Here is a 21,689-nt window from a genome sequence, read left to right on the forward strand (position 1 = left end):
ATTTCTTCCACTCTTATCAGTGTCAGGAATAAAAACTTAAATATAAATTGAAGCATCGGTAGGCGCGGAAAAATTCTAAAACTTGATAAAAAAACCTGAAACGCTCTAACATGGACGTTGCTTTAACTAAGCTTAAACTTAAAGACGAATTGATATTACGAAGTCAGTGGGGTACAATTAGTTTCATGACATTAAGGTATTAAAAATTAGGTTAACACGACGTAAATCTAACTACAATTTTACAATGAACATGCATCTTCATTATTTTCTTCGGAAATAAGGCAGGTAACTAATTTTAGCAGTACTAATAATTTCGTAATGTAATTCAGACTTAGAGTAGGATCACTACAAAGCAGTTTCACTTTTGGCAGTGCCGACTTTTTAAAATCCAAAAATACAAATTCCTACGATAAAATCGGTATCCACAGTAACACGAATTTCGAAACACTAAGCAATCTAACTTTAGTTTTGTTATTCATTATTTAATTTATCAAGGCTTTATTTGATATTGCTTAAACTTATGTTTTTCTATTATTGTATTTAGAAATTAGGTAACGAATTTCTTTTTTTTATTTTGTATTTGTCCTTGACATAAGGTGCATAAGAAACATTGCCATTACTGAAACTGTATGAAGCCCGAAAAACTATTGGGCTATACTTTAATTTGCTTTTTGAAATACTTATGTGTCACTTGTGTGCAGGATCTTAGATTATTTTGGCTATAGCTGCTACACCGAAGTGTACCTATGACAGTTTTAGTAATAAGTAAAGCTTTTTGTGACAGAGCTCGTCCGGAGATTTACCAACATGCTTATTTCTGTGGCTAAGCAGCATTGTTGCAATTATGTGTTCCCGGCTGAAGTGGGTGCCGAAGTAATTACAGGCGCGTGAGGATTAGCACCTACGCCTCAGGTTAATGGTGTAAAAATCCCAGTATAATATTAAGGATTACGTATATGATAAAAAAAGCTTGGGTGTGAATTGCTCTAACTTCATAGCTAAACATTAACTCGCCTGTGAGATGGTGATAACAAAAAATAAATAAATGTTGTAGGCACTTCTCCTAGCTTTACTTTTATGAAGTTATCACCATCACTAACATTAGTGTTAACATGGTAATTGTATGAACGCTTCATAAGTGCCTATGATAATTTATAAGGTCTTCATGAATAAAACGTTTTTGAATTGGAATTTGAATTTTGGATAAGTACAGGGCGGCACGTTGAGGACGTGTTCGTTGCATGCCCTGCGAAGTGCTGTTCTGTTTATAGGCCATGGTTTTCCGCTTATGATTAGGCGAGGTCAATCAACCTACTTCGTAGGCGATGATTGTCTAGGGTAGGGTTCGCTATATATTATTTGCATAAGAAAAAGGCTTTGATATAAAAATATTGAGATACAGCGCAGTTCCCGGCGCCATCCGTGTCCGAGTGGGCAGCACCCGCCGTGACCGCGGCGGCAGTATCGTCAGCGTGTCGGGCGTGTCGGTGCACCCGCAGTACGGGCAGCCGCAATTCGACCACGACATAGCGGCACTGAGGCTCACTGCGCCGCTCGTGTTCGGGCCGGCGATCCAGCCCATCCGGCTGCCGAACCCGCGGCAGGCGGTGCCGCTCGTGCGGCTGACTGTCACCGGATGGGGCTTGACTGCTGTTAGTTTAATTTGTTTTGTACACGAAGAGTCATTTGTTTGTCGTGTGTACAGGGTATGCACTAAGCGGGCATATGATATACAATATAAAATATCTAGCATGAATCATAGGTAAACTTAAGGGTAGGCATTGTAGGTTGCGACGATCGATTGGAGCAGTGTGCAGCGACCCTGCTCTCCGAGTCCAAGGCTGTGGGTTTCGATTCCCACAACTGGAAAATATCTGTGTGATGAACATGAATGTTTTTTAGTGTCTGGGTGTTTATCTGTATAATATAAATATTTCTGTATAATATGAATAATATTCATAAAAAAACATTATTTTTTTATGAATTTGTGGCGTTGAGTATACGCTTTTACAACATGATTCCTAAGGTAATTCGGGACCTACCGTTGCATACATTTAATAAATGTGTAAAAACAAATCTAATACAGCGAGGTTACTTTACATTTGATGAATTTATTAATGACATGATAGAAAAATGATTGTAAATGTTGATGTTGGCAAAGAGCAACTACTGAGTTTCTTGCTGACTCTTCTCAGTAGAATCTGCTTTCCGAACCGGTATATATAACCGGACTCTACCAGTCACTACAAACTTACTTGACGTTTCAAAAGTGCTTATAAAGTAGACCTACTTGAAATAAATGAATTTAGATTTTTTTTAAATCAGTCATTACTTTGGGACTAGATGGCAATGTGTGTATTGTCGTAGTAAAGTTATTTTTTTTTTTATTTTTATATAAAACTTATGTTGTGTGACTGTACGGTGCTCCCATAGCCAGGAGGGCGTCGGATTCCCCGGAACATGATGGAAGCTAACGTGCCCGTGGTGCCACACTGGCTGTGCAGGCTTTCATACGGAGACTCGCTCACGTCGAATATGTTCTGCGGAGGACATTTCCTTATCGGCGGAGTGTCTTCGTGCCAAGTAAGTCGGTGCTTTAGACACTGGGACATCAATGCTTTATTTTTCCTCATCACTATGATGAACCCATTGCCGACCAACTGCATGGCACGGATTTATCGATCTTTTTAAGACACAACTCCGTAATATAACCGTAATATATGCCTACCGACAATGACGTGCCGCTAAGCGATTTAGTGTTCCGGTGCGATGTCGCGTGGAAATCAATTAGGGGTATGACTACCATACTCCTTAACAGGTTAGATCGCTACCATCTTAGACTGCATAATCTCTTACCACCACCTGAGATGGCAGTCAAGAGTTAACTTGTAGTGGAATAAAAAAAAAAAAGTATCTATCTCGTTTGCGTGTGCACTAAGATACGTTTGCTACGACATCACATTATAAATGTTTAAACATTATTATTCTTTGAATTTCTCGGCTTTTCTCTGCTATAATATGCATGTATACTGCATATAAACATTTCTCTTTCATCACTGTATCTTTTGCTTAAACACATTAGAATGTGTTGCATAGTTTCAGAAATTCGTGTAAGCTTTACGAGAGTGTTCTTGCATGTACAAACACTCCGGAGTATCACCGGCTGACGACTGAATAAATTGTATGTTGATCTTAGGGCGACTCCGGCGGGCCGGCCGTGTTCCGCGGGACGGCGTTCGGGATCGTGTCGTTTGCTCGCGGCTGCGCGCTACCGCTGTCGCCCACCGTGTTCAGCAATGTAGCCGCGCTGCGGGACTGGGTCACGCAGATGACTGGCGTGTAGCCCGGCAAGGCTCAGCGTATAGCGGTCACACACAGCTTAGCGATTGGCGTTGGCTTGGTTGGTTAGCTTGGGAATGTTGGCGTGTGCTAAAAGTTGAGGTGTACAAAAAGATGGGTTGTACAAATGGTTGGGATGTATAAAATGTTAGAGTGTGTAAAAAGTTGGAAACTATAGAAAGATAGCTTCAAATAAAATAGATTAAATCCGTATTTTGCGTTCCGCACCCTCCGAGTAAATCGCATGGCTTTATTTCCGTTGGCAACTGAGGTACACCACCATCATCATATCAACCGATAGACGTCACAGCTGGACACAGGTCCTTTGTAGGGAGTTCCAAATTCCAAGGTTTTGTTCCGCCTAAGGTGACACAATGTAAAAATAATTGTTTGAGGGTTAAATTTGAAGTTATTAGAGCTGAAAAGTAGCATTTTGACACTCAAGTCCACAACCTAAGTCTGTTCTCTAGTATTTATCCTGGAGCTAGATTAAAGTCTGGAGATCAATAAAATCCAAGTCATATGGACATATGCCTGCACTTTTACGCCCCATTGTCTGATAATGCATTCCGTGAATGGAAATAGCATTTTGAACGTACATTTTTTCAACTTTGGTGACGCGTGAATAACGTAGTAAAACCTATATCGCTTCGGTAACCTACCCGGTTCTTTTATATGGACGTTTCCAAACTGTACGATCGCTAAACTGTGTGCAAACTAATATAACTTTTATACTTATGAAATAAGGTGAATTTTTTAACGATGGTGTCTGTGATATAAATAGGGAACAAGTATTTGGGCTGCGCGCCACTGGTCTGTTTGTCGACTGTGTTTATTTATTTTTTGTTACTTTTAAAAATAAACTTTACGTAATAACGATGTTTTCTTTGTTGTCCGTCAAATATTTTCTTATATCCCGCAATGTGCATTTTTAGGTACATGCTTTGTATTTTTTTCTAAGCGGGATCTGAGGGTTTATTGTGTATCACCATATATCCTATACTGATCTTTCATCCCTTCTCCTTTTTATCCCCTAAAAATATTTTCGAAATACTTACTTCTTAATCCAGAGGTGCAAAGGGTTTATTAATACTTATCTTTGAACTTAGACTTATTATTTAATAGATCGTGATGTGACTTACATTTCATTATTATTCCAAGGATTCCATATTATGCCATTATGTCTCCTATCAGTTTCTATGCGTGTATATTTATTCGCTAAATCGCTTGGCAGCGCGTAGGTACGGTGGTAAATAGCCACGGCCAAAGCATCCCACCTGACCGGATTTGAAAAAACTCGTAAAATAATAAATACCTAGAGTCATTAAAAAAAAAATAATAATAAAACGGCGTAGATTTAGCTAATAGAAAGATAAACTTTTGCTTGATATAATATTATGTTGAATATTTTATGAAGTTTATATTTTTTATAATTGTGTAAGAAATAAATAAACTTATATTAGACGCGAATGTTTATCGACAAGTTCTGTCGGTAGTTTTCGGATAGGTATTTGTATAAATATGGGTACATTTGTAGAGACTCTAACTCGTTTTATTATTTAGCTCACCTATTTATTTATTTATTCATAAGACGCACTAGCAATTTATTGTTAAACATGATTAACAATATTATATTTTGTGTTAGAATTACAAATTATGTCTAGTGCTATAACAATAATCAATTTTATTAGTTGTATACAGCAATATCGTTATAATTTCCGGTCAAATTATCAAAAAATAAAACTAAAATAAGTATTAAACTAAAGACTATTAAAAAAGGTAGTGTAAATATGAATTAACATATTTACATTACCTTTTATAATCCGTAATATTAAATTTGAATTAAAATTTATAATAGACATACCTAGGTTATTATTAATACCTATTTGAATGTTTTTTTTTGCACACAGTAGATCTGTTTACAGAGAAAAAATGCACTGCACGAGTTTGTACGACTACCGCGACTGTAGTAGACCTAGACCTAGTAATTGTAGGTAATATACGTTGGATTACATGCGATCTCCAAACTCACCTAATTGTAGGAGATCGCATGCAATCATGTGCGTTTCCTTCCTAATTTGTTGGTAATGGGTCGTACTATGGGCTTCATAAGAAAGCTCAGAGTCACTCAGCGGGCGATAAAGAGAGCTATGCTCGGAGTATCTCTACGTGGTCAAATCAGAAATGAGGAAATCCGTAGAAGAACCAGAGTTACTGACATAGCTCAACGAGTCGCGAAGCTGAAGTGTCAATGGTCGGGGTACATAGCTCGGAGAACGGATGGACGTTGGGGTTCCAAGGTGCTGGAATTGCAGCCTGGCACTGGTAAGTGAAGCGTTGGTCGAGCCCCAACGAGGAGGACAGACGCGTGGAAGCTGCTGGACGCAAGCGGCACTAATCCGTGGAGTTTGGAAAACCCTACAAAATACCTATGTCCAGCAGTGGACGTCTATCGGTAGATGTGACGTGTGTAAGACCCCTTAAAAGTTGAGTAACTCGCGACCGTGTCCAGGTGTACGAGATGTTCCTGATGGGGTTCCAGTTCAAGGTGCTGTCGCCCATCTTCACCATCCACTGGGGGCTGCAGGCGCGGCGCACGCGGCCGCTGTGGCGCGAGAAGCAGAACGAGAAGAACCGCAAGCACTTCGAGACCTTCAAGCGCGAGCTGTACGCGCGCTACCGGCGCGACCCTTTGCACCTTCTGCGAAGGCCCCAGCCGGCCAAGAAGACATAGGCCTCGCAAGGCCGCGCTACGCTGGCCGGCCTTGCAATTACCTCCTCTATACTCCTACAATTCTTCTGAACCTCGTCTTTATAGGCGGTAACGCTTAACGCCTGAAATTAATAATCATTCTAATCCAAAATCTTCAGATTGAAAATTAAATGTGCTATACTTTTCCCACTCTATCTCTGGTTCCGAGTCTCATCCAAGGTCACGAAGGCGTTTCGGCTAACCCCTTGTTCAAAAGGCGACACTTTTCTCGCAACATAAAAACAAATAGATACAATATTAACATGAATTCCCTACCCTTTGCGGAAGGAAAACCTGAGTTACAGAGGGTAGGTCTTTTCTAATGTTACAAAGGCTGTTAAGCCGAGGTCCAAGCCTCACAGAAGGCACTTAAGGTGCCTTCTAGTTATTTCTGGTTAGGTTGACGTCTCCTCTTTGCTCACGCTATCGTTGAGCTCTGGAGCTTAACGCTTGGTGAGCTTTCACGGTCGACCACAACTATGTCCATCCGTAACATACTTAGTACCTACTCTATCCTATCTATCTAGATGGCTTTTCTAACTTTATTTATTCATCGGAAGATTTGTGATAGATTAATATTTATTGATTTCAGGTGTTATACATCACCCAACGTCACGCTATGCAACGATTGTTGAGTCAATTCAAATGGTAGCCGAAGCATTTTTTAGATTATTCGTGAAACTAATTTTTTTCGCGGTTGGTCGGTCAAAAGTGATCTTCAAAATGCACGCTACCCCATATCTTTATAAACTATGGGAGATTTTTCATTTTTTGCATATAACAGGTCATGTAAAGGTATAATTAGGTACATGTCATGAAGTCCCAATTTATATTGCTTCTTTGGGTGTCCCACAATCACAATAGGATGGTAATATTAACAACTCAATTTATTTACTTACAACTAGTATATTTAATAACAAATTAACAATAAATTATGAAATAAATTAAAATTATAAAATATATTGTTAACTAAAAGTGTATAAACTTTACTTTTAAATTCTCAATTGCTTAGCGGTCGGAGGGAATCACCAATTCCGGCTTCACAGTTCTTAATATATTGTGATTAGTGAGTTAGTCAGTTAGCGGTCTGAAAACCTACTAACTGACTTACTTACTAATCATTCTTCGTTATTGTAATCACTAAATCTTGCCAAGGTCAAGATTTTGGCTTTGATTTAAGACGAAATTTTACTCACATTAACATAAACCATCTAAAGTTTAAAGGGAAAATAATGAAATTTGAATTGACTGAGCACATGTTGCGCGGCGTTTGACTGGGTGGCGTATTGATTTTGAGAGAACGAAACTCTTTCACTACAGTTAGAGCGAAACTTCATGTTCAAAATAAGATCTATTTGTTAAAAAAACGGATTTTTAATCATGTGCTATAAAATTTGCCTCATTAGTGAAGTGGTTAGCACGTCCAAATAGTATTACAAATGCATTCGATTCCCGTCGGGCCAATGTTTCTAGATTTATCTGATAATTGCAATGTCTTAATTATTATCTCTAACATTTCATAATAAACGTATTGATTCAGGGAATTCCCTGAGAGAGAGGAGACTAGCTTTTATATTGTTTTGCATTTTATCTCTAGAGTCTTCTATATTATCTGTAACATATTTACATTCAATATCATTTCACATTAACTGTAGTGATAGAGTTTTCGTAAGGCAACAGTTTAACAAGTTTGCAAGAAGTGCTGTGAGCGTGAAAGACAATTTATTATTATGACTGTGATCCTCCACCTGACTCTTCTCCCTGTGAAGTTTTTTCTCATACTTAGTTTAATTTTAGAGATCCTACGAATATGATGATGATGATGTTAAAGTTTAAGGGCACAAAATATGATGCTAAATTTTAAGTTTACTTTTAACTGATGAAGGTTAGATTTACCTAGGAATGCATTTATGTTAAAATTTAGTTTTGCCTAGTTTTTTTATTAGATTATAATCACATGCGTTGTAATTTATTAATTAAAATCTAGCCTTAAGACTAATAAAAGTCTTATAATGTCAGCAATTTTTTACTTTCCTTTTAGTGTAAAGTTTATTTTAAATTTATTATGAAGAAAATATATTCTGTTTGTTGTTATTTACTTTATCGCAAGTGTGTTTTTATATTTTTAAAACATACTACTCTTTTAAAGGTATGAAAATATTGTTTAGGTAAATTATAAGATAAGTTAGAAAAAAAATAAAAAGTTGAGAATAGATTACCTAATATGTAACATAATGATGTTTAAGTTTAGTTTTTGTAACGCAATTATATTTAAGTTTTGTTTTACCTAATAATACAATGGTGTTTAAGTTTACTTTTGTCTATTCAATGGAACTACTCGTATGTTTAAGTAAGTTCAGTTTTACAAAGTATTGCAACGATGTTAATGTTTAGTTTCTCCATGAATATAATAATGTTTAAGTTTTGTTTCACTTCAATTAAAATCAAGTTTAAGTTAACCTCATAGTGATGTTTTTAAGTTTTAACTATTGACGAAAGGATATTATAGGATAGTTTTTGTTATTGTATTAATTTTTTAAATTTCTTAATGAATTGATAAATAAATAAAGATTCAATAACGAAATTATGTTAACTTTAGTTTTAGTAGCGACACCATATTTTTAGTTTAGTTTTAGCGACGCTTTTTAAGTATTTATTAGTTAAAAATGTATCTACGCACAATATTTATCTAGTTGGCAGAACGTTTTTAAAATATTAAGAACAAAATATGATCATGCAACTCCTCGACTCCTGGACTCCATTTTCAATGATTCAATTTGAACTGGTGTTTTTCCTAATTCTTCGAAAAATGCGCAAGTAACTCCAATTGGTGAAAGGTAAATGTATGCCTATGAAACTTCCTTGATTAGGCGTTATTTACTTAAACATTGCCTTGTTCACCGCTAGTGAAAAGGGGCATAGCAGTTAAAAGTGATTTTCTAGCATCAAATAACAATTCGAGTGCTCTGAGTCACGTTTGCTATTACAAGGTGACTACGCAAAATTTTTAGTGTCTTGTTATTAAGATTTCTATGAAATTCTGCTAGTTGTTTGTTTATCTGTCTGCCGCTGCAGCATTGTACGACCAAGAAATTATTCATGATTGAGAAGAATTCATGATGCTGTTGCAATCTTTATTAGTTCTCAAACTATACCTGTTATTAAGAGAAAGTTTGTAGTTGCTGTTGATGTTGTTTGTATTTTAGTCTAAATCATTGAATTAAGAGGTAAAGAATCCTCATTCAGCCATTATTGTAGCAGTGTGTCCAAAAAAGTAAAAACCCCCGCGCACATCTCACTTTAAACCGGCGGAATGTTGCTAGCTCACATTTTTTTATGGCACAGAACTTACTACTACTCAGAACATTAGAGGTAAAATAATTAATGTCAGCTGCTAAAAGGTATGAAGTGACTAACCGTTTGTTCAAGAAACCATTCTAAAGTGGAGTGGTTTTTGATGCTCCAACATTAGTCGTGTACACGGTTTCTGTATGCTCTTAATTCTGTGGTCTTAACATGTGATGCAACAAAGGGCCTAAATGGCCCAATTATTTAAATAGTGGCCCTGTGATATCGATGCGCACAAACTGACAGACCGATGTTAAATTAATATATTATGTTGAGCCGTTTGAGAAATATCAGTTGTTTTGTGTAGACAGGGTTAGCCATACAATTACGTACAATACTTTATACTGTCACTTATGTTGTACCTTAACAACTGTCTCGTTCATGCAGCGATTAAAATTATCAGAATTTACCACCGCATCCTTTTAACATTGATTTTAATTAGCTTTGTGTTGGTAATGTTAGAGCGATGAAAGCCAAGTGGGTATGCTTCGGTCTCCCTTTTAGAAGGGACCGTGTTCGATTCCCAGCACGTACCTCTAACTTTTCAGAGTAATGTGCTTGCGTGTATCGTAAGAAAACTTGCCTGCGAGAGTTCTCCATAATGTTCTCAAGAGCTTGTAAACTCTAGAAATTCTGCCAGCGTAGTGGATTACGGCCCTAACCCTTCTCATTCTGAGATGAGACCCCTGCAGTGGGCTGGTAAGTAAAGGGTTGATGGTTGTGTTTTTCTGTCAAGATATTCTCAGTGCCACTCGGAGTTAGGAAAATAAAAAAGGAAAGCTCCCTCCCGTGCTTAAGAGAGCACGTTAAGAAATCGACCCCAATAATTATCACTACCTGTGACAATCTATCACTGCATGGACCATGTAGGTGTCTAGGCATCAGACCTAAGTTTGACTGGTGCCGCCATAGATAAAAAAAAATTGATTTGATGCCTTATGTCCTTCATATTTTTTTTTATAACTAACCAAACTGTTACCTAAATAATTTAGATATTATAATGAACTATGTAAAAATTTTACAAGTATCTATTATTGTTGTATATTTACAGTATTACTTATATAAATGTACTTACTAATTATATTATGTTAGAATAATATACACTTTATGTAATAATATAAAGCACAAATTTTATTTGTTGTATAGTAGATAAATATAGACAAAATGTTGTATATATAATATTAAAAGTACTATGCCTATTCTAGATTTTTTTTTAAAGAAAATCATCGCTTTTCTCTAAGTCCCTGTTTCTAAGACGTTGATGAATGATCCAAATTGTCAATAGTTTTAAAAGTCAGCTAAACGTGGGCAAGATATGATACGGGTATCAAATGAAAAGACTTGACTAGTGGTATTTGGTTTATTGGTTTTCCATTTGTTTTTATTTATAGTATTGATTGACAGACCAACCTGATGGCCCACATTGTTGTTAAGTATATAACCTACATCGTCTGTAAACAAAGCAACACTTCGCGCGAGCCACGTCCTGCAACGTGCCGCACTGTGTGTCCATCAACCTGGGACGTTGGTGCTAAGCCTCATTTGTCTGTAATTAAAGAGGCAACAACGCCGCGCCGTTCAGACCGGCAGGATGATTACGTATCTCGCGACAGCAATGCGACAGGCGTAAATCTTGCAATCAATGCAGGTCAAACGTCACTTTTGTTTATTTATTGTATGGAAAAGTGACGTTTGACAGCAGTGATTGCAAGATTTACGCTTGTCGCATTGCTGTCGCGAGATACGTATTCACCCTGCGGAACACAGCATTGCAACAATGCTGTTTATAGGCGGCAGAAGTAAGCATGGCGGTAGTACTTCCCCGAACGAACTCTGCCACAAAAAGCTATTCTACTACGAAGATATATTACGTGTACTATAGTATAGTACACGTATATATATTATATATAGTAGTACTTATAAGTATTGAACGAAGTCCGGCTTCTGGCAGCTTGTTACTGAGTAACGTTGTTATCAATGTTACGTGTTACGTGCGCGTGCACCCAGTCCCAGATCAGCGGCTGCGCAAGGCGCGAGTACACTCCGGGGAAGTTGCCGCGCGCGCAGCCAAGCCCCCACGACACCACGCCGATCAGCACGCCCTCGCTTACGATCGGGCCCCCGCTGTCCCCCTGGTAAAAATATTAGCGGTGTTCAATAGGGGATGTTACGTGAGTACATAAACCTTAACCGCCTCGAAATGGACATTAGTTCGCGACATCGTTTGCGAAAGGTGCAGAAGTAATTTGTGGGATTGAGTATATGCTTTTGTAATTTGATTCCCAAGGTAATTTTGGCCCTACCAATGCATAAGTTTAAACATGTTAAAGCATATTTAAAAATATCGTGCTTACTAAAGGTACGATTGATGATTTTATTAACGACAAGGCTGCTTGGAAGAAGGCTCCGCTCTCAACTCCCACCAGATACTCCCCCAAGATAGAAAAAGATTGTAAACTGTAAATCTATGTTGAAAAAGAGTAATCTGCTGAGTTTTTTGACGGCCCTTCTCGGTGGAATCTGCGTGCCGATCCGGTGGTAGAGTCACTACAAACAGACTGACTTGACGTTTCAATAGGACTTATATTAGGCCTACTTGAAATAAATGACTTGAATTGAATTGAATTTGCCTGCCTGCCTGTAGGGCCGCATGGATGCCGGGATAGGTATTGGGTCTGGTTGTTTCTGAACTTTTCGCAACCTCGATCGCACAGTAATCTGGTTATTAATTATGAGTCCAGACGTGTCAGTATCACTTATCACCAAAAACTATGAAGGCACGAGAGATATCACCAAAAAAGATATGTTTTCATGGGAGTCAGTGAATATCAACCACAGAGATTGATCCGATTAGTGAGTACTTTATACCGCTTGAGGCGCGGCGGTGCAGTAAGTAACCAATGAGCTGCATCGGTTATTTCTATAGCAGGCTCAAAACAAAACAAACCCAATGAACTAAAATATAAAACAAGCACGATTCTCCAGATAGTTTTATCCGAATTATATCTAAAAATTAAGAACTCTATTCCTGTACAGAACAAGGGGTGAAGGTAAAATGTAAGTGCCATACCCTTAAACAGGTCAGCCCGCTACCATTTTACACTGCATCATCACATCACCACCGGTTTAGATTAAAATTAAGAAATGTGTCATGGCCTAAATTCCCCTTTTCTGTCATGCATAATTCTGCCCGCCCGTAACCTGTCATTTCATATACCTACCTTTTCCTTCCACGTGGGCTGCACTCCTACGGGATGCAGATTATTGTAGAAGCGCTGTACAACGCACGCGTTCTGAAATCTCCATATCAGGAAAAGGATCCTAATAAATCGCTTAGTAAAAATCGAATAAAAAATATTACCTGACATGCATCAGGCGATGGTTGAATGAACGAGCCAGCGCAGAACATAGACGCCGGGTCTATGGGATTCCGGTCGAGGCCGGAGTTGAGGCAAAGCTTCATTGCGATTGTTTTGATCGTCGACGATTGCAAGAACGTTGCACTCGGTCCACCCTCCTGCAAGCGATTCAGCGTTGCGGTACAGTGCAGCATAGAAACCGATTAAGAGTCTGGGTTCAATATAACTCCCAAAACCCACTTACACAATATTTTTTATTAAATGTGTTAAGTTGTCTGTCTTCTACAAGATTTATTTCGGAGAGAGTGTTCAGGAACTAATTTGGTTCCTTCTTCACCTTTCTACCAAGGCATCGTTACGTATTTGATGTCTCTTGGACGCGTACAAAGCGTTTTGCTCGTTCCTAAATTGCACCGCAAAGATCTGGAACGCCCTTCCGGTTTTCGTCTTCCCCGATACTTATAATTTGGGTTCCTTCAAATCAATAGTGAATAGGCATTTCCTAGGCAAGCGCGCTCCATCTTAGGCCGCATCAATTATTTAAGGGTGTTATTGCGGTCCATAGATTAAAAAAAAAGGTTGACTTGAATTGACTCGCTTGCTGAAATCAAAAAAGGATGTGTTAACATTCCTTACCCTTAACTTTCCCCATCCTGACACAATAGCAGCTTGATTCGCTGGCAGCCGCTCTTCCCTCGCCACAATACTTATCGGCAGAATTCTCGCGGAGAAGCGGAGCGGAGAGTAAAGCTTGACCAGTCCAACGTCATTCACTTTGGTGATCCTCACGTACTTCGGATGCACATAGGATTCTTTGACGTCATACATTTCTCCGCCGTGCGTCTTCCACGATGAGCCGAGACGGACGCTCAGTTCACTTGCTTTAGGCCTGCTTGTAGTCATCGTCATTATCATCATTTCAACCAATCGACGTCCATTGCTGGACATAGATCTTTTTAGGGAGTTCCACAATACACGGTCCTGGGTCGCTTGCCTCCGGCAGCTCCCAGCGACTCGTCTGATGTCATCTCGTTGGGGGCTGACCTACGCTGCGTTTACCGGTGCGGAGTCGCCGTTCCAGCACCGTAAGACCCCAATGTCCATCGGTTCTCCGAGCTATGTCCCCCGCCCATTGCCACTTCAACTTCGCAACTCGATATGCTATGTCGGTAACTATAGTTCTTCCACGGATCTCCTCATTTCTGATTTGATCACGTAGAGATACTCTTAGCATAGCTTTCTCCATTGCCGACTGAGTGACTCGGAGCATTCTTATGGGGCCCATACTTAACGACCGCTAGCAATGGGCCTGATAAGAAGGCTCAGAGTCACTCAGCGTCGTACGGATTGTTTTTTTTTTTTTACTCAGCCGTGGAAAAAGTTGTTCCGTACAGATCGTGAATGAATGAATTATATTATGAGAAGCCTAGATATATAGAATAACTAGCTGTTGTATGTAGCTAAATAACTAGCGTTTTCTTCCGCATTTATTAAAAATACCCTTCGAAACCTTTTTGCTCTAGGATAAAAAGTAGCTTATGTTATTCCCCGTCCTTAAATCTAACTCTATACTAAATATTAAGTCGACTAGTGGCTTCGTTAGGACGTATAGTAAGGCCAAACAAACAAACAAACATACTTTCACATTTATAATAGTAGCATGGATTCCGTCAACAGATAAATTTCGTCAATCCGATGCGCTATTGCTAAGTGAAAAAGGTCAAAGCCTAATAAATATACTTTACCATAAACTTTTACCTTAATTAGCTATACTCCGCGAAAAGCGTAGAGAGGGAGAATCTGAACGGTGCAATATGTAATCATCAATATGTAAATATGTAAACTCGCTCTGACAATCGAGCATCCTCAGAAAATATTACTTGACTATTTGACTTTACAAAGAACATTTGTTTAATGATAAATCGTAGTAAATTTTTCTGCTTTTCGCGGAGTATAGCAGATTAAGCTTAATTTTCATAGAATGGAATTCCGCAAAGTTACATCTGTTTCACTTGATTTGATACGTTACTACTGCCTGCTTCTATCCAAATATTGCTTTGCAATTGTAGTATGAATTGTGATCATTGATTGATTTATTTGAAAATTTAATTTATGTCGATAAAAATAAAACAAAATTTAAAAAGAAAATGGACTGTAGCAATATGAACATTAGAAGCAACAATAAACACGTTGTGCAGTTTACTAGGCTAAATAAAATTACTAATTTATGGAAGGGCTCATTTTATAACAAATTACCAAATGAAATCTTTGAAATGTCTCCATAATCCAAATAAGTTTAAAGTTTATGTAAAACGTTTACAGAAAAATCCGATTATAATGTTAAGTATTACTCAAACGATAAAAAACCTTGGGTATGAATTGATCTTACTTCATTAGTATTAAACTAATTTACTGTGAGTGGACTTAATAAGTGCCTGTGATATTATGCCAAAATAATTAAAGAACTTTGAATTAAATTTTATTCTGACTTGACTTTACAAAAATGATCATAAACTAGTCCTACATGAAATAAATGATTTTTTAATTGAATTAAGTTTGAATTCGGTGGTAAAGGTTGGGTGCTTTTGAGACCAACTCATAAATAAATCTAATTACGACAAAAAAACCCAAGATCCAGACGATCCATCAAGTCAACGCAAAACTGAAAAGGAAAAAAAGGAAACAGATGTCTTTAATATCCCCGAGATGTCCTATTCCCTGGGAACAAGCCCACTATTCGGGGAAACGTATCGTTTTCCAAGTATGTGATAATAAATTTCTTTAGTGCCCTCGTAAAGAGGCACCGACATTGAACGGGCAAAATATACGGCTTGTAGTGTATCTCTCCGAGCGGAGGCGATCGCTGTTTTGCATCGAAAAAAATACTATTCACCCCTCGAGGATAAATTGATATTGTGGAAGGCTGCAATTCACGGGGCGAGGTCCTTTTACCGAATGTGGGACGGCCTTTTAAATTCAGGATGCCGGATGGAAAACAATAGTAGGTATGTACGGGAACTCGGTAGTTTATGAAGATAGTGTTTTTGAAGCACTGGTTTTTTATCATCGTGCATCGATTAAAACTTTTTCGTACAACATTGAACTAGGTAACTGACAACTTACTGTTGCATATTCTATTACCTACACAATACTATCATATTGTAGTGGCAAGTAGGTAGTCATATTATGAAGTGGCATGGGTATAGTAATAAAAAGGCAGCGATAGCCCAGCGGGCAGGACATCGACTTAGCTTTCGGGGAGGCCGAGTTCTAATCCCAGCCGCACCTTTAACTTTTCTAAGTTATGTGCGTTTTAATCAATTTGTGTCTCGTGAAGAGCTTACCTACTTACTATAGACATGATCCTATGAGGTAAGGTCCCTAATTTAATTCGTTCTAATTTAAATATCACTTGCTTCAACGATGAAAGAAAACATTGGGAGAAAACCTGCACGCCTGAGAGTTCTTAATAATGTTAACAAAGGTGTGTGGAGTCCACCAAACCGTGCTTGGCCTGCGTGTTGGATTACGGTCTTAACCCCTTCTCATTATGGGAGCAGACCCATGGCCGGGAATGGGTTGGTATGATAATGCTGTTCGTATCAAAAGTGCCGCCTATGTGCCTATTTGAATAAAAAAATAAATGACTGACTTTGAGTTCAGCAAGACAATTAGACTGGTGGGCTTCCTAGCTCGTTACCTTGTCATACTTGTATCACAAGTAGCTAATTTCGTACCGCAAAAGACAATGCGCCGCGGTGAGCAACCACAGTGCAGTGATGACCGAGCCTCCGCAGATAGGGTAGGTCTTCTCCCGCAGTGACACTTGCCAGGGCACGGCTGCAATGGACGTGTTCACCCCGGACACGATGCGGCGGGTTGAACCTGGGACGAAGACGACGGGAATGTGGCTTTAACCCAAATTTTATGTCTGAGAGCACATTATGTCATTACAGTATAATAAACAACGTGTAAACGAATTACGAAATACTGTTTAAGGGTGCATAACTATATTTCATAAAGAATCACCCTGTAACACTATTAAATCAAAAGAAGCCATACTGTATTTTACCATACTAACTAATTCAAAACATTTTAAGTGTTTACCTATCCCACCAAAAACATTCTGTAAAAAACTAGCCAAGTCTCGATGGAGCTGCTTGTTTATCTCTAAAAAGTAATGAAATCTAGACAAAGTCGTGCCAAGTCTAAGGTTCCTTACTGCGATTACTTTATTATTATAGTTACTGTTCTGTGACTTGTCCGTTGAAGGGTATACAAGGGTACAAAACCAGGTGCTCCATGACACCATTGTACCAATCTGTCTCCAGAATTGACGATGGAAAATTGCACCTTGGAAAACGTTGATTCAATAACCAGTCAATAAATATGCTTGATGTATTATACCGCAGACACACGTAACATGGACATATTTTACTCATACAAGTTGCCGCGTCATTTTACTTAGGGGGTTAAAAAATAAGAAGTGTGTGTTGGACTGCTTTGTACAACTCTGTGTGGCAATGTTTTGGGGCCGCGGACAATGTGGTCTAGTCTGTGTGACTGGACGCAACTTTTTACGCAGTATTGAATATTTTTGTATTCTTCTCGTTGAAAAGATAGAGAATTCAGTAAAGCAAAAACACAAGGTACTTATTAAGTAAAATATATACCTCTTCGACCGGATTTGGTGTTTTCTGAAAAAGAATAACAAAATATAAGAATTAAGATGAGACAAAAGAAGACTTTAGGTAAACATTTCACACGTTACCTACTTAACACTTAACCGAATGAACATTGGCTAGTTGTCGATTTCGATTCGAGTATATCGATTTCTAAGGAATAACTCTGTCTGTAGGCGACCAGCTTTTACCTTTTTTAAAATTAAAAAGTAGTTAAATTAGTGTTACTTTTTAAAAACTTTTTTTAAAAAGTAGTTCTCTTAATTTCTTTTAAAAACTTAGTTTTTACAAATAGTTACCTAATAGTTTATTCAGCAAGTTTTTAAACAACAACTTATAATGCTGTAGCACGCGCGTCTCGTTCAGAAACTTCAGTATATTGTTCTTATGCATCTCCGCCTCACCAACCAACTCTGAGTAGTCCACTTCTACCACAGTCTGAGCTTTCATCGACTCTTGGATTCCTCTTTCGAACACAACGATCATCACAATGGCTATCCTAAACACTGCATTACACATTGTTTTTTTATTTTTATTGATATCTTTGTATAATTATTCTACTTGACAGTATTTGGCCTGAAACGATTATTAAACCTAGATGTTGCCCGCATTCTTCGTCTGCGTTTATTACGTTTTTTCTACTAATCCTGTAGGAACCGTTTGTTTTTCTGGAATATAAAGTAGCCCATGTTAATCTCCGTCCTTTTAACTAACTCTATGCCAAAAATTAAGTCAATTGGTTACTTAGTTAGGGCGCAACGTAAAGACAAACAAACACACTTTCGCATCTATAATATTATTATTGGTTGATTACAGTTTGGCAGTTTCAATAATTATCATTCCGAAAATCTCTGAACCACGTTGCCTAGTAAAGTAGGTATGTTTGACCAAAATGTAAACGGTTGGAATCTACAATGAAGGTTTAACAAAAAGCAATCTCATAAACACAAACAGGAGAGATTTTGTCGCATTTTACATAACTGCATCGGAGCTGCCAATCAACTTAACGTGCAGTTTACGCGCTGTTGGCGTACTTCAGTACCAAATTCATGTTCTTCTGAATGTTTTTAAAGGAACCGCAAACAAACTGCAATTTTTATCCTGGATTACAGTCCTAGCACTCGCTTTGTTAAAAAAATAAATAATTAAATCAATATTCGAGTTATGAGGCTATTCATTGAACTATTTATTTTTCCGTATGTGTTTGTGTGTGTAAAGCACTATAGTAGCAGGACCGTACTATACTTCTGGTGGATTTTTTAGTAAGCACGTCTGTGAGCACTCAGGGTACCACTGAAAACCGGTCGCTGCGTCTTCGTGCTGAGGCGGAACCCTATTTGTCCACATGGTTACTGTTCGTATTTTTGTTAGATTTATTTTTGTATACAATTGTAAGCAATAATGTGGGCAAATATAAAATTTATTTCTTTCTTTATAGTTACACCACCCAGTCTGCACCACCCCATCCAAAATCAAAATAAAATTTTAAAAGAATCCATTTCGTCACAACAGAAAATCACAACAGTACTGCTCGCAATGTAAAATCGACAGCTACTTATCTACAGGATAAGATCCGGGTGTTATATTCATATCACAGTTTTGTTTTTTTTTCTGACAAGAATCCACGCTATGTTTTATGTGTTATCCGAGACAATAAGGTCAGTTAGGGTAAGAGAAACACAGAGAAAAGAGGAACACAGGACCGTAACTCATACACTCTAGCTTTTGAAATCTGTGGTGTATCAGCCGATAAAACAACACAATAAAAAAATATTAAGACAACATTAGGATTTTTAAAATTACACCATAACAAAGTCTATATAGATAAACTCTATTTAGTTACTTTCTTTAGCAATATTATTAAATTGATAAACAATTCCTTACGTCATTCTTACTTTAGCTATTGTTTACGCATTGTTACTACAAAGATAAGACAGCGCACCGTTGTTATTGTAATTTCACATATTTTTTTATTAATCAAACATAAAAGTAAGCCAGCGTGAAATTATATTGCCAGTTCTGTTAACTAAAATAACAATTAAACTTATCTCTATTATTATTCTTGAAAGGTTTGCTTCAGAATTCATAAGTTCTTTTATATTTCTAACAAGAAGTATCTTTTTATAATGATTTACGGGTTCTTTCCTCTCGTCTTTTGCCATTTATTTTCTCACGTTTATGTTCATTGGTTGTTTTTAGTTAATGTTCTATGCCTAGCGGTTTTCTATTTTAAAGATCTCGAGCTGATGCTGCCACCACTGGATGGTGAGGAAATATAATTCAGTCGAGTCGAAGTTGTTAAAATCAATTAAACCAATCGTTAACTGGATCAGTAAGAGAGTTCTTTAGTAATACAATATAATTTACTTGGGTAATAATTTAATTTATATGTTATTTTTAATTGACTTTCCATAATTATAATTTTTTTTTATTCCATATAGTAAAATTAATGACTTTTTTATTATATTCAGTCGACATATTTAGATGATTTTTTAGTTATTGTATAAATGAATATGTGTTAATTCAGATTTGCATGTCATAGATTTTGACTAAAAATGTAGGTATACCTACCTACAAATAAAATAATTGATGGTTGTTCGGTGGTCAGAATGCATTTTGCATTGTTCAGTTCCTCAAATACCGGTCGGTTTCGCTCAATTGAATGACGATCTTAAGCGGTGATTTTTGTTAGGTACATCTACACTTAAGCGACGTGTTTGTCCTTCAGAATACTATGAAAAAGTCTGCGGATGACGATCTTCAAAAATCCATCTTGTATCAGATAAACATAATTATTAGCTTTAAAAACCGTAGGGTTAGTAAGACATTGACACTTAAAATACACCCAGGAACTAAAAAAGCTAAATAAATTTGCTACTTCGGGTTAGATTATTGTTGATTTTTTAATATTAGCTCGACCGATTTCGATAAAATTTACCACCTGGAAAGTATGCACTGTAAACCAAATAAAGAATTTTTCAAATCGGCTCAGGCGTCTTCGAGTAATCGCGTAACATACATAAAAAAAAGATTCCGACGAATGGAGAACCTCCTCCTTTTGAAGCCGGTTAAAAAAACGTTTATTCGATCCGACCTACTATACAGAATTGTTATTAGAATATTAATTTTATGTTTTGTAAGAATTAACACTAAGTTGTTGTTGTAAGTTGTTTTGTGCCCGTTCACTCACGACGAACAAGGAAATGCCTAAATAAGTAGCGCCTAATCTAAGGAGACTCCTAGGCATATACCAATAGTAATCTCTCAAGAGTTGGTGGAACGATATATACGCTATAAAGATATCGCCTAAATCATTAGGCATGCGATTTTAGCTGCCTTGTAAATAAATAACCCCGATTAGCATTTAGTTTTTCTAAAATTATATGAAAGTATGTTTACGCAAGTGATTCAATATTTGATGAAGTACAAATCGAATAACAGATTCCGAGTACTTTTCAGAATTTTTAGTAAAAACTACCGGAGTTCTAAGGATCCGAAATCGCTCTCGTAATTTCATTCGTAGTTAGAGAACGTAGGTTGCCTTTGAAAATTAACGAAATTTGCCGGCCCCGAGCGTTTTTAAACTTACCAGATCCACTCTAGAATGTAATTAACAAGTTTTCAGGTACTAACACGGCCCCTCGCCAATCTGTAATTAAATTTGTTTCATTCGACCAAGTTTCGGTTGCGAGCTAGCCTGTAAATGTCCCTGGTGTCCCCAAGTTCTCCTTAACTTTGAATTATTCACAGATTCTGTTGTTGCGGTCTTGGAATTAGTTGCTTTTATTTGATTTTGTTGCCTTTAATGCTCTTTGGAATGTGTAATGTAAATTAATGATTGTTGTTGAGAAATTGTAGACTACGTCGATAAAATATTGAAAGTCGCTATGAATTAATGAATTTTCTCTTGTTGTACAACACCATCATCATATCAACCCATTACCGGCCCACTACAGGGCACGGGTCCTCTCCCACTATGAGAAGGGGTTAAGGTCCACCAAGCTGGCCCAGTGCGGATTGGTGGACTACACACCTTTGAGAACATAATGTAGAAACTCTCGGCCATGCTAGTTTACTCATGATGTTTTCCTTCACCGTTGATGCAAGTGGTATTCGAATTACTTAAAACGCGCATAACTTTGAAAAATAAGAGGTGCGTGCTGGGATTCGAACTCGGCACCCCGAAAGTGAAGTCAAGCTCTAGTAGGT

The 21,689-nt window shown here is 37.6% G+C and overlaps 3 protein-coding genes across 4 annotated transcripts in view; 2 read left to right on the top strand and 1 right to left on the bottom strand.

The window, feature by feature from the left end:
• LOC120623847 (trypsin-like) overlaps positions 1-3,379 on the top strand; it is a 29,878-nt gene extending 26,499 nt beyond the window's left edge. The window contains exons 4-6 of the mRNA XM_039890115.1: positions 1,403-1,652; positions 2,434-2,583; positions 3,197-3,379. Of these exons, the coding sequence (XP_039746049.1) occupies positions 1,403-1,652; positions 2,434-2,583; positions 3,197-3,343 (547 nt within the window). The 3' untranslated portion in view covers positions 3,344-3,379. The remainder of the gene's footprint in view (positions 1-1,402; positions 1,653-2,433; positions 2,584-3,196) is intronic.
• The window catches only part of LOC120623846 (beta-1,4-glucuronyltransferase 1), a 33,498-nt gene extending 26,983 nt beyond the window's left edge, over positions 1-6,515 (top strand). For both annotated transcript variants that reach the window (XM_039890113.1, XM_039890112.1), the window contains exon 6: positions 5,852-6,515. In XM_039890113.1, the coding sequence (XP_039746047.1) occupies positions 5,852-6,073 (222 nt within the window). In that variant the 3' untranslated portion in view covers positions 6,074-6,515. The remainder of the gene's footprint in view (positions 1-5,851) is intronic.
• A 4,861-nt stretch (positions 6,516-11,376) lies between these two features.
• LOC120623844 (trypsin beta-like) lies at positions 11,377-19,427 on the bottom strand. The gene is made up of 7 exons (XM_039890109.1): positions 19,365-19,427; positions 17,780-18,056; positions 17,472-17,495; positions 16,536-16,683; positions 13,435-13,687; positions 12,801-12,956; positions 11,377-11,571 (listed from the first exon to the last, which is right to left on the bottom strand). Exons 2-7 carry the CDS (start codon positions 17,997-17,999, stop codon positions 11,395-11,397), a joined length of 978 nt encoding a protein of 325 aa, XP_039746043.1. The 5' UTR covers positions 18,000-18,056; positions 19,365-19,427; the 3' UTR covers positions 11,377-11,394.
• Between the last annotated feature and the right edge of the window lie 2,262 nt (positions 19,428-21,689).

This window comes from Pararge aegeria, chromosome 5, assembly GCF_905163445.1.
Source record: "Pararge aegeria chromosome 5, ilParAegt1.1, whole genome shotgun sequence".
NCBI lineage: Eukaryota > Metazoa > Arthropoda > Insecta > Lepidoptera > Nymphalidae > Pararge > Pararge aegeria.

Coding starts and splice junctions, on each gene's coding strand:
- LOC120623844 (XM_039890109.1), bottom strand. CDS start 17,999: ATGTGTAATGCAGTGTTTAGGATAGCCATTGTGATGATCGTTGTGTTC. Junction 17,496..17,779: donor CTTGCTGAATAAACTATTAG/GTAACTATTTGT, acceptor ATTCTTTTTCAG/AAAACACCAAATCCGGTCGA. Junction 12,957..13,434: donor CAGGATGGGGAAAGTTAAGG/GTAAGGAATGTT, acceptor AATCGCTTGCAG/GAGGGTGGACCGAGTGCAAC.